The sequence below is a fragment of the Rhinolophus ferrumequinum genome, chromosome 22 (genome assembly GCF_004115265.2).
Source record: "Rhinolophus ferrumequinum isolate MPI-CBG mRhiFer1 chromosome 22, mRhiFer1_v1.p, whole genome shotgun sequence".
NCBI lineage: Eukaryota > Metazoa > Chordata > Mammalia > Chiroptera > Rhinolophidae > Rhinolophus > Rhinolophus ferrumequinum.
Window position 1 is genome coordinate 36,449,422 of NC_046305.1, and position 13,341 is coordinate 36,462,762.

The 13,341-nt window shown below is 36.8% G+C and overlaps 1 protein-coding gene across 1 annotated transcript; it reads right to left on the bottom strand.

Moving 5' to 3' along the window:
* Window positions 1–2,800: 2,800 nt before the first annotated feature.
* LOC117015060 (dynein light chain 1, cytoplasmic-like) lies at window positions 2,801–3,178 on the bottom strand. Its single transcript, XM_033093444.1, is given in 1 exon segment — window positions 2,801–3,178. A coding segment is annotated over 1 exon segment (378 nt).
* Window positions 3,179–13,341: the final 10,163 nt, after the last annotated feature.

A 13,341-nucleotide genomic window follows, 5' to 3' on the forward strand; every position in this document is an offset into this window, starting at 1 on the left:
ATTCAATATTATTTTATATTAATTTCAGGTGTATGAATTAGTGCTTAGAAATTTATATCATTTACAAATTGATCCCTCTGACTAGTACCACCTGGCAAGGTCTGACAATTACATTCACAAACTTATCCTAGAAAAAGTGTTCCATACCTCATTGCTGAATATCACTATGGTCACCTTCAAAGTATTCTCCTTGGGAAGCTATGCACTGATGCCAGTGCCTAGTTCACCCTTCAAAGCAATTTTGGAATTTTTCTTTTTTTGGAATGGTCATCAGAGCTGTCGTCGTATTACCCATGATGTCCTGAATGTCATCAAAATGTCTTCCTTTCAATATGTCCTTTATTTTTGGGTAAAGAAAGCAGTAATTGGGGACCAGATCAGGTGAGTAGGGAGGGTGTTCCAATACAGTTATTTGTTTACTAGCTAAAAACTCCCTTGCAGACAGCTAGTACGTTGTCGTGATGCAAGAGCCATGAATTGTTGGCGAAAAGTTCACATAGTTTTTGTCTAACTTTTTCAAGTTAGACAAAAGCAGCCTTTTCAGCACTTCCAAATAGTAAACTTGGTTAACTGTTTGTCCAGTTGGTACAAATTCATAATGAGTAATCCCTCTGATATCAAAAAAGGTTAGTAACATCATTTTAACTCTTGATTTAGACTGACGGAACTTTTTGGCTGGAGAGAAATGTCTGACTTCCATTGTGCACTTTGCTGCTTTGTCAGGGTCATATTGGTACACCCATGTATCATCACCAGTGATAACATGGCCCAAAATATCGTCTTGCCTCTCCAAAAGGTATTGGCAAACTTCGACTCTCCTTTGCTTTTGTTCATCGGTGAGCTCCTTCGGGACTGCTTTTGCACACACCTTTCTCATGTCAAGATTTTCAGTTAAGATCTTCCTGTTTCTTTATTGATGTTTACTTCATCTGCTATGCTTCTCACAGTTAGCTGATGATTTTGATGCACAATTCGATAAATTTTTGCAATGTTTTCATCAGTTCTGGTTGTTACTGGTCTCCCTGACCTCTCTTCATCAGTGACACATTCTCTCCCTTCAGAAAAACGTTTAATCCATTTACACTGCCGTTTTCTTCATGGCATTATCCCCATAAACTTGAACTAACATGTCCCTGATTTCACTTCCACTCTTGCCAAGTTGAACAAGAAATTTAATGTTTGTTCGTTGCTCTAATTCAAGCTCAGACATTCTCGTGATGGCACACAAAAACACGCAACAATAATAAATGCTACTCAGCAAAACACCGCCACAGATTGACATGAACACAGCTGTGAGACACTGATATACCAAGGTTATGAAACCTTACCGAGCTGCTCAGTACTGCCAATATAAGTATGTGGGGGCAAGTTCAAGAACGTAATTATCAGACTCGTACATAATTATTATCATATTATTGATTATATTCCCTATGCTTTACTTTACACCCCCATTACTATTTTATAACTATCAATTTGTATTTCTTAATCCTTCCCCCTTTTCGCCTTGCCCCAAACCCCCTTCCTATCTATCACCCTGATAGATCTAGTACCCATCTGATACCATACAATTATTACATTATTGACTATATTCCTTATACTATACCCTACATCCCCATGACTACTGTGTAACAACCAATTTGTACTTATTAATTCCTTCACCTTTTCAACTCAACTCAATCCCACTCCCATCTGGCAATCATCAAAATTTTCTCTGTATCTATGAGTTTGTTTCTGTTTTGTTTGTTTGTTTATTTTTTTCTTTAGATTCCACATATAAGTGAAATCACATTGCATCTGTCTTTTGCTGTCTGACGTACTACACTCAACACAATATACTCCAGGTCCATCCAGGCACCGCAGATGGCAAGGATCCATTTATTTTATTTCAATAGCCAAGCAATAATCCATTGTATATATGTACCACCTCCTCTTCATCCATTCATCTATTGATGGACACCCAGGCTGCCTCCACATCTTGGCCATTGTAGACAATGCTGCTTTGAACATATGGATGCACACATCCCCTCAAAGTAGCATTTTGGGTTTGTTCAGAAAAATATCCAGAAGTGGGATCACTTGGTCCTTCTTTGTCTCTTGTTACAGTCTTTGTTTTAAAGTCCATTTTTTCTGGTATAAGTATTGCTACCCAGCTTTTTTGTTTGTTTGTTTCCATTTTCATGAAATATCTTTTGAAATCCCTTTACTTTTGGTCTGTGTATGTCTTTCAATCTGAAGTGAGTCTCCTGTAGGCAGCATATGTAAGGGTCTTGTTTTCTTAGCCATTCGGCCCCCATATCTTTTGATTGGAGCATTTAATCTATTTACATTGAAAGTAATTATTGATAGGTATGTAGTTATTGCCACTTTATTATTCATATTTTTAAATTATTTTTCATCTTTAAGAAGTTCCTCTAACATTCCTTGTAATACTGGTTTGGTGGTGATGAATTTCTTTAGCTTTCTCATGTGTGAGAAGCTCTTTATCTGTCCTCCAATTGTAAATGGAGGGTAGAGTAATGGAGCATTGTTGGGTAGAGTAATCTTGGTTGTAGGTCCTTACTGTTCATTACTTTGAATATTTCCTGCCAATCCCTTCTGGCCTGCAAAGTTTCTGTTGAGAAATCAGCTGACAGTCTTACAGGAACCTCTTGTAGGTAATGAACTGCTTTTCTCATGCTGTTTTTGTTTGTTTGTTTGTTTTGTTTGTTTTTTTGTTTGTTTTGTTTTTTGTTTGTAATTGTTTTATAACCACAACAAATGAGTACAGAGAAAGCCCTGTACAAAACACAAAGGTTCAAGATCAAGGTGTTCCTTTAGGCAAAGCTGAAGATTTCAGCCTGTGGTATTTGGAATTTAGGCTGCAGTCCTTGTTTTGGGATGGATCACTGAGTGTGTAGCACGGTCCATGCTTCTCACCAGATTTAAACAGAAGAATGGCCACTTGGTCCAGGGAGAAGTAGATGAAATGTTTGGTTTTATGTGTCACGTGACTACCAAAGTTCCTCCCCACGATGCAGTGCCAGGTGGGGTTGTACTTCTTGTCAAACTCCTTAATATGGGCCGCAATGTCCTTCTCTATGTTATTTTTCTCCAATGCCTGAGTAGCACTCTCCGCTGAGTCCTATTGCATCTCCTAGGACATATGGGCATTTTTGATCACCAGCTTTCTGTTGCACATGGTTACAGTGGAGCAAGGGTTGGCCGACTGCAGCGGTCTCCTGGGGGAGGGGCTGGTGAGGCTCAGACCTGGAGGGAGAAGCCCTCTTGCTGTTTTTAAGATTCTCTCTTTGTCTTTAACCTTTGGCATTTTAATTATGATGTCTCTTGGTGTAAGCCTTTTTGGATTCATCTTGTTTGGGACTCTGTGTGCTTTCAGGGTTTGTATATCTGTTTCCTTCATCAGGTTAGGAAAATTTTCTGTCATTATTTCTTCAAGTAGGTTTTCAATTCCTTACACTCTCTCTTCTCCTTCTGGTACCCCTATATTATGCATGTTGGTATGCTTGACATTGTCCCAGAGACTCCCTTATAGTATCCTCATATTTTTGTATTCTTTTTTCTTTTTGCTGTTCTGATTGGATGTTTTCTGCTACCTTATCTTCTAAATCACTGATTCAATCCTGTACTTCATCTAATCTACTGTCAATTCCCTGTAATGTACTCTTCATTTTTGTTATTGTATTATTTATTCCTGACTGGTTCTTTTTTGTTTGTTTTCTATCTCCATTTTCGTGCTTCCTATCTCTTTGTTGAAGTTTTCCCTGAGATCATTGAACATTCTTATATCAAGTGTTTGGAATTCTACATCTGGTAGATTGCTTGTCTTCATTTTGTTTAGTTCTTTTTCTGGAGCTTTGTTCTGTTATTTGGGACATGTTTCTTTGTCTCCCCATTTTGGCTGCCTCTCTGTGTTTGTTTTTATGTGTTAGGTAGGGCTCCTGTGCCTCTGGTCTTAGTAGAGTGGTCTTGTGTAGTAAGTGTCCTGTGGGACTTAGTGTCACAGTCTTCTGTATCACCTGAGCTGTGCACTCCATGTGTGACCCTTGTGTGGGTTGTGTGTGTCCTCCTGTTGTAGTTGAGCCTTGGTTGCTATTTGTATGTCAATGGGAAGGATTGACCCTTTGTTCATTGGTTGTGAGAACTAGCTGTTACTACAGTGGAGGAGTTGTGATGCAGGGGCTGACCCTACAGAGCAGGATCTGTCTCAGCAGGTCTCTAGTGCCTATCCAATTTGCCCCTTGTGTATGTCATCTTTGGAGGCAGCTGAATGATACTCCAGTTCGTTTTGAAGTTGGCCACTGCAGGCACCAGCCCTAGGGCCATCTGGGAGGGGACCTGCTGCAGGTCAAATTCAGCCACAGCCTGTGCCTCACCCAGGGCCACTGGGCAAGAGCCACAAAGAAATTCACCAATGGCCACTGCCTGTATAGTACTTGGAAGTGCCTTAAGAGGCCATGCCGCCAACCAAGGCCAGTTGCCTCTGGTGCCAGGCTTAGGGTTGCTCAGCCAGAGGTACAGGACACACTCAAGCCAGATACTGCTTTTCTGGGGTCTGTGAACCTTTGAGAGACACTAGGAAAGTCTGCAGCATGAGCCAAGGCAGGTGGCTTATAGAAAAAAAGCACTGGAAGCAGCTTGGGTGTTCTTGAAAATTGGGTGGAAGGGTTTTCTCAGAATCACCAGGTTGTGGCAAACAAGAAAGGTCTCAGCTAGCTGGATGGAAACTGAAATATGGAGGCCCCTATGTCCACACACTGGGAAAGAGGATGGCTTAACAGAGAAACAGTGGCTTCTTCCAACTCCTCTGTCTGGGAGAAAGCTGCTCCTCCAGCTTTCATCTTGAAGCCAGACAATTCAGTTCCCCTCCCATTTGTCCCTGTTGCCTCTCCAGCTACTGCCTCAGTGCTGGGGCTCAGAGCCAGTTTTTCCATCAATGAGTAAGTCCGTGTGTGGTAAGAGGAGTGCCTGGGAGGGCAGCCACCCTCCATCTCACTCAGACACAAACTCCGCTGGTTTTTACAACCAGAAATTATGGACTTCTCTCCCTGGCACTAGACCCTGGACTAGAACCCTAGCCCTGCATGGGGCTGGGACCCCTTGCTTCTCCAGGGGCAACCTCCACAGTCAAGATATCCCTCCTGATTTTTAATTATCACACGTGGGTGTGGAACCAGCTCGTTCTGTGTCTCTGCCCTTCCTACCAGTCTTGAGGTGGTATCTTCTGTATACCCTTAGTCGTAAGGCTTTGCTTCAGCAAGATTTCTGGTGATTCTTGATGATGGTTGTTTTGTAGTTTAGTTGTAATTTTGATGTGGTCATGAGAGAAGGTAAGCACAGTGTTTACCTATTCTGCCATCTTGACCGGAACTATACGTTTACCTTTTTATAACTTGGAGAGGCTTATTTAATTTATAATAACTTATTTTCTAGATTGAAATAATGTATCCAACTTTTGTAACTCTGTATATAAATGGTTGCTTTGGTTTATTTCAACAATAATAATAATAATGATATCTGTCATGTGTAAAATACCTGTGTGGCAGGCAATTTTAGGCACTTTATTCTGATTTTGTCATGTATCCTTGCAACAAGTCTATGAAGTAAATATCATTATTCCTATTTTAAAAATAAGAAAATGGAGCTAGAGAGAATTAAAGACACTATCCAGGTCATATGACTAAAAAATACAGAGCCAGAATTCCATCCCAAGCCCTGCCTTTCCCACCATGCTTTTCTTCCTCTCTTGCAGCATAGGACCGTGGGCTGCTTTGTGAGGAGAGCTTGGAACTGCCCTGAGGTCAACACTTCGTTCTCTTCTATTAGTAGCTGCCAAATATGGCCAATGATTAGATCTTGGCGACCAAAATGTCTATCAACACACCAATGGGTAAACAAAGTGTGGTATACCCATACAATGGAATATTTGGACATAAAAAGTAGTGAAGTGCTAACACATGCTACAACTTGGATGGATCTTGAAAACATTATGTTAAGGAAAAGAAGCCAGTCATAAAAGATCACATATGTGTGATTCCATTCTTATGCAAATCCAGAATAGGGAAATCTATGGAATCAGAAATGGTATCTCAGAGCTGAAGCGGGGGGATGACAGGATAGTATCTAAATAGTATGGGGTTTCTTTTGAGATGATAAAAATGGTCTAATATTGACACTGATAATGGCTGTACATATCTATGAATATGCTAAAAATCATTGAAGTGTATTCTTTAAATGAATGAATTGTATAGTATGCAAATTATATCATAATAAAGCTGTTTTTGAAAAAATCATCTGGGGAATTTTTTTAAAATTCTGATTCCCAGCGACTGCCTCACCCCACCTCTATTTCAACCCCACTTCTCGGACTCCAATTCAATAAATGTGGATTGGTTCTCTGAAAATCTGTATTTTTTCAAAGATGCCTTGAATGATTCTAGTGATAATCTATGTTTGACTATATCACTGCTTTAGATGGGTTACACTAGCCAATAAGTAACCCGGAACTAGGCCAAAGTCGTTATAATCCAGAATTCCAAGGTAGACCTGGCTTTTTATAACCAACATGATTTTCAGGGTGGCTGGTAGAATACCCAGTAGCTCAGGGTAGGCCAATGTCACTGAATACCAAATACCACAAAAAAAATTGCTTGGGCACTTTTCGTCCAAGAGTAAAGTAACATCCAATAATGTTGTTTTATCAAAGAATGTTGTTTTATCAAAACATCTTGAGAGTCCTGTACAGCAAATTTTTTACTTCTTACACAATTTTAGTGATCTTTTTTACTCCATTATAAATAAGTTCTCCTCAGTTGCTTTAAAAAAGAAAAAAAAAAAAAAAGCAAGTTTGTTATAGAGTACACTATTTCTAAGGGGTGGAGATGAGAAGTAAAAAAATTTATTTAATTTAGAGAAAACATATTAATCCCAGGAGAAGGAAGTATAAGTGTGAAGATTAGTAATTGGAAACCATATTTAAATTGGACTTGGGAGGGCCTGTAGGGGGAGCTCTCACACCCTACCTCTCATTGTCAATTACTCCAACTAGGAAGAGACTACTTTGCATCTCCAACAGGAAGATCTTTTTCTACTCTATTACTCCAGCAGAAAGAAAGTAGGATCTTCTCCTTGCTCAACAACTGCTCAGCCAATGAAAGAATGTTACAACTCAGCCAATGAAAAGCTACCATGCTTCAAACTCCCAGTTTCCTCCAATGGACTCTTTGTTTAGAAGAGCCCCTCTGAACCCCTTCTTTCCCTATAAAAGAAAGTTTTTCTCCTTCAAGTCAAGAGACTTGCCTGTGGTTTGACGTTAAACTGGGTGTCCTGAATTGCAATTCTCTGTTTTCCTGAATAAACCTATTTTGCTGAAGAAATATCTGGCTATTTGTTTAAGGTCAACATAAGAAAGAAGTAATGGATGAAAGTTCAGTGCCTGAAGTTTTACATTTTAATGATAGGTTAGCTGAATGACCAGAAAATGTATTTAAGGTATTGACACTAATCTGGAAGGGGATGAAATAAACGAGCTTTTAAACTAATGTTTAACCATATTGCATGATTACAAATATTTAACCAGGTGCATTTTGTGGAGAGTGCGGGAGAGTTCTATTCATTGGGCCTCTAAAGAGAAGACTATAGTTTACTATTTCTAAAATTACAAATGCATTTTAGTTTCTTTAGAGTGTGATATACTTTGCTCACTAAACAGCATTTCCTCTTAGTAGAGGTCCAATGCCCTAATTTGATCGTCTGGCAAATTAAATACAATTATGCAAACTACTAGGATTCGGGCATAATCTAATTAATATGGTACATCTGAAGCAGATAATAATTTCCCTGGTTAAAAACTAGATTTATTTCATGTTTGAGCCATGTTTTAGAAAACCATTGTACTATATAAGCAAGATTTCATTATCTTATGTGTTCTATTTGCTCAGTTCCATAATGGACATGTTTAGAAAAATAAAGCCAAAATTGGAATCTTCAAATAATAACATTTTTTTCAGGAATTTAAAATTACAAAACAGGATTTTTCCATGAAACTAAGAAAAGGATTCAATTGGCAATGATTGGTTTTTGCTAATAAATTGCAAATGTAACACTACTATGATTTTTCTCTTTACATAGGTATAATCAATGTCAAATATGATTTAATGGAGATAATTCTATTCATTTAAACATAAAAGTTTAGGAGTTAAAATTGACCTGGATTAAATGCATACCAATAAATTCCAATCACAAACTTTCTGAATGATATTTATAATCATGAGGTCTAGTGAACTCTTTTTAAAAATGTGAATCCCATTAGCATTAATCAGTACTACATGTATGCACTGAACAGAAATCCAGATTTTTTTTTTTTTAGAACCCCTTTCCAAGGAAACTAAAGAAATTATCTCCCTCATACAAAGAAAAGAGAAGCTTTTTTCTTTTTTCCTACAAATGTGAATTTCATATGTAAGAGAAGTTTTGGCTTAATAGCATTGACCATTCATCTTCTGTACAAAGGAAATATACATGCTGTACCAAGCCTGCAGTGTGGAACTGTCATTTCCAAGTGTGTGAACATAGTCTTTGCTCATTTGTTCCTTAGCTTCTTGGGGAGACTGCCAACAAGCATGCCAGCTCTCAAGCAGTATTCTGCAAAGATTTCCAGCCCACAAGGATCTGGACTTTTTTTCATAAGTAATATTAGTGTCATAAAGGCCCCTAAACAGCTGTTGGAAGGTAACAACTTTTAGAAAGCAGTGGCCTGTATTAGCTCTTTGTTTTATTTTAGCAGAGAAATGCTATAATAGTTTGGTAGATACAGAGAAAAAAGTTTCTATTAAGAATTCTAATGTATTTTTCCTAACCTGCTTGTAAGCCTGTGGTGACAAGTATATTCCTGGGAAATAAAGTAGTGTAAGCGATATTTTGTTGTGAGCACATGTAAAGGTGCTAATAAATAAGCACACTTCTAAATGATGTTTCTAGCTGTTTTTATTATGCCAGGAACTTCCCCTTCAGGCCCCTGGGATGGGGAGAGAGTCACAGACTCACAGCAAGGAGATGGGAGTGGGGTGGGTAGTAATTCATATATACGTGTAGATTTTCTTAATCAAATGTTAATAAAAATGTAACCATTGAACACACAATGTGATGTATAGATGATGTGTCACAGAATTGTACACTTGAAACCTATGTAAATTTACTAACCATTGTCACCCCAATAGACTTTAATTAAAAAAAAATGCAACCACTGTAATGTAAGAGGGGAGGGCCCTCAAACTTTTATACTAAAAACAAAAATAAATCTCTTCATATCTTGAATTTGCTTTAAAATATTCTGGGTGAATGAGCAGGTGGACTATAGATTGGTCTTTAGTTGATAGTCGTTAAAGCTGGATGATGGATACGTGAAGATTTAGTATAGTCTTCCCTTTAATTTTGTGTTTTTTGAAATTTTTCCTTATAATAAGCTTAACAATTATTATATTCAAATAGGTTGGGAACCACTATTTTATATTAAATTTTCAAGTACATTTGCTTCAAAAAATTCTTCCATTTCTTGCCAGATACTCATAATGACTTGACCAGTAGGTTTTAGGTGTAGTCGTAGAAGAATCAGGCAGACAACTGTAGTAGATGTTGCCTGCTCAAGCAGTGAAGTTATTAAAAGCAAAGATTAAAATGAATTACTAACGACTACAGAAGAGACACATTGTCAATCACTGATTTACTATAGGAGTATCCAGACCTATTTGTTTTACGCTTAATCTAATCTTTATTTCACACCAAGAATTAAAAAGGGAAAACATAGCATCCATTAACCTATAATGGCTTATAGGATGTTTTGGTTGAGACAAATTAAAAATTAAAATGTGTTTCTCATAGTTACGCAGTTATGCCCTTTTTGCTCCCTCTCTTCTTTTTCCCTGTTCTCTGTGTTCCTCTAATGCTGTTCTATTTGCCCTATATTTGAAGATAATTACCTATTTCAACATTTAAGTGGCAAACACAAATTAAAATGCATCCTTTTGGTCTGTTATTCACAACCAATCCATCTTTGGCCACAGTTTTACTTTCTTTAGCCTTGGCAAGTGATTCAGAACTACATTTCCTTCTTTTTATTCTGATGCTGGGTGATTGTTTGGTGCTGATATGACATTGGCTTTTCCCATAATTTAGCTGAGGGTGTTTTACACTAGGAAGTTTCAATATGTTTAAATTGTAAAACTTCTTCTGAGCACTTTTATAACAGAACTCCATGTTCTAATCGATTCAGCAAAATTGTTTTTTAATACTCTTCTCCTGAAATTTTTTCATTAAAAAACAGTTCCATTTTAACTTGGATGGTTTATTGCCACTTTGCCTCAAAGAGAAATTAAATCATGCAGAAAAATTGTCATTTCCTGTTTGATGTGTTGTTGTTCCTATGTACAATCTCTGTCTTTTTTATTTAGGTAGATGCCATTCCATGGGGCTAAGTAACTTCCTGATTAGTCATTAGGAGAAACTGCTGGAAAACTGTGATATAATCCCATATGTCAGCCAGGTGAGTAATGACGGGGGTCAAGGATTATGTGTTTGTAAGTATGTGTGTTCCTGTATAATATACAAGAAAGTTACCATTTATCATAGTGGGGCTTATCACTACAAATCACACAAAATTATGTGATTATTTTACATCAGCTTCCCACAGTCATATTTCTTGCCTGATATGCATAATGACTTGGCCAGTAGGTTTTAGATGTAGTCGTAGAAGAATCAGGCAGACAACTGGAGGAGATGTTGGCTGAGACACAAATATTTCAGTAGGTTATGTTTGCTTTAGTAAAGAATTACTATGATTTTGTACTCTCAGCATCTGATCTACTTCTACAGAATTTTTAGAAATATCTGCATTTCTTATACAAATATTAGACATAGTAATGTATTCCTGTAGCATAGTGGTCTTTAAACTTTCCTGTTTACATACAGCCTAATAGAATTTTGAAAAAGCACGTGTCTCTCTGACACATTGTTACAGCTGAAAATTTTTATTTTAAGTGTAAATAGTTGCAGAGGACGCAATTTTCTCATGTTGTATATATTCTACTTAAAAATAAAATTGCTATACCACTGTTTTAATAGTAACTAATGTGATATAAATATGATAGCAATTTAATACCTCCACCATCCATTTAAAAAATAATTGGTATGCTTTCTTTATAGATATTTTTATCATTTTTTCCCTTAAACTCATATTTCCATTCCACTTCAGTCGTGGAATTTTATTCTAATACAATTTATGCTCATGCTTGAACAATCTTTTGTTGATGACCTTATCATGTTTCACTTCAAGAAAAATAGTTTTTACGAATTGAAATTTTAAAAAATTTAAAATTTTCTATAATCATGAAGCCCAAACTGCTTTTGGAATCAGTCACCATCATAATTATTATTATTATACAGTTGATCAAAAATTTTCTTACTATTTGACTTAAAAGTAAATGTGATTTTATAAGACCTATATCTCAATGAGATTAATATGAGGTGTATTAGGCTTATAATTTTTTAAAATTCTACTATTTTTACTTTTCTTTGGGGGCTTTTGTTCTGTTTTACAATTAGTTTGTGTATCTCTTTTTATTTTTTGACATTCAATATTATTTTATATTAATTTCAGGTGAACAGCAGAATGGTTAAACATTTATATAATTTAAGATGTGATCTCCCTGACTAGTCTAGTACCCACCTGGCACTATACATAGTTATTACAGTATTATTGACTATATTCCGTATGTTTTACATCCCCTTGACTATTTTGTAACTACCAATTTGTACTTCTTAACCTCTTCACCTTTTTTACCCTGGCTCCAATCCCCCTCTCATCATCTATCACTCCAATAAATCTAGTACCTATATGATACCATATATACTTATTACCGTATCTGGTATTATCTGATACCATATATACTTACAATATTACTCACTATATTCCTTATGCTATACCCTACATCCCTATGACTACTGTGTAACAACCAATTTATATTTATTAATTCCTTCCCCCTTTCACCCAACTCCTCAACACCCCTTCACCTGGCAACAATCAAAATGTTCTCAGTATTGATGAGTTTGTTTCTGTTTTATTTGTTTACTTATTTTGTTCTTTAGATTCAACATATAAGCAAAATCACATGGCATCTGTCTGACATAGTCCACTGAGCACAATAACAGCCAGGTCAATCCATGTTGCTTCAGATGGCAGAACACATTCCCTTCCATGGCCGAGCAATATTCCATTATATGTACTTGTATGTACCACCTACTTTTTATCGGTTCAACCATCGACAGACACTCAGGCTGCCTCCACATCTTGGCTTTTATAAACAGTACTGCAATGAACATATGAATGCACACATCCCCTCAAGGTAGAGTTTTGGGGTTCTTCAGATAAATAGCCAGAAGTGAGATTACTAGGTCCTTCTTTGTCTCTTGTTATAGTCTTTGTTTTGAAGTCTATTTTGTTTTGTATAAGTATTACAACCCCAGCTTTTTTTTTTTTCCATGAAATATCTTTTTCCATCCCTTTACTTTCAGTCTGTGTGTGTCTTTCAATCTGTGGTGAGTCTCTTGTAGGCAGCATATGTAAGGGTTTTGTTTTCTTATCTATTCAGCCACCTTGTGTCAATAGACACCTTGTGTCTTTTGATTGGAGTATTTAATCCATTTACATTTAAAGTAATTATTGATGGATATGAAGTTATTGCCATTTTATTACTCATATTTTAATGAATAATAACATATGAATACTTTATTCTTAAAGCAGTCCCTCTAACATTTCTTGTAATACTGGTTTGGTGATGATGAACTCCTTTTACTTTTTCTTGGGTGAGACGCTCTTTATCAGTCCTTTGATTCTAAATGATAACTTTGCTGGGTAGAGTAATCTTGGTTGCAGGTCATTGGTTTTTCATTACTTTGAATATTTCCTGCCAATCCCTTCTGTCCTGCAAAGAGTCTGTGGAGAAATCAGCTGACGGTCTTATGGGAACTCCCTTGTAGGTAATGAACTGCTTTTCTCTTGCTGCTTTTAAGATTCTCTTTTTGTCTTCAACCTTTGACATTTTAATTATGATGTGTCTTGGTGTGGACCTCTTTGGGTTCCTGTTGTTTGGGACTCTCTTCACTTCCTGGGTTTGTATGTTTATTTCCTCCACCAGGTTAGGGAAGTTTTCTGTTATTATTTCTTTAAATAGGTTTTCAATTCCTTGCTCTCTTCTCCTTCCAGTACCTTTATGATACAAATGTTGGTACACTTGATGTTGTTTCAGAGGCCCATTAACTCTCCTCATTTTTTGGATTCCTTTTCTTTTT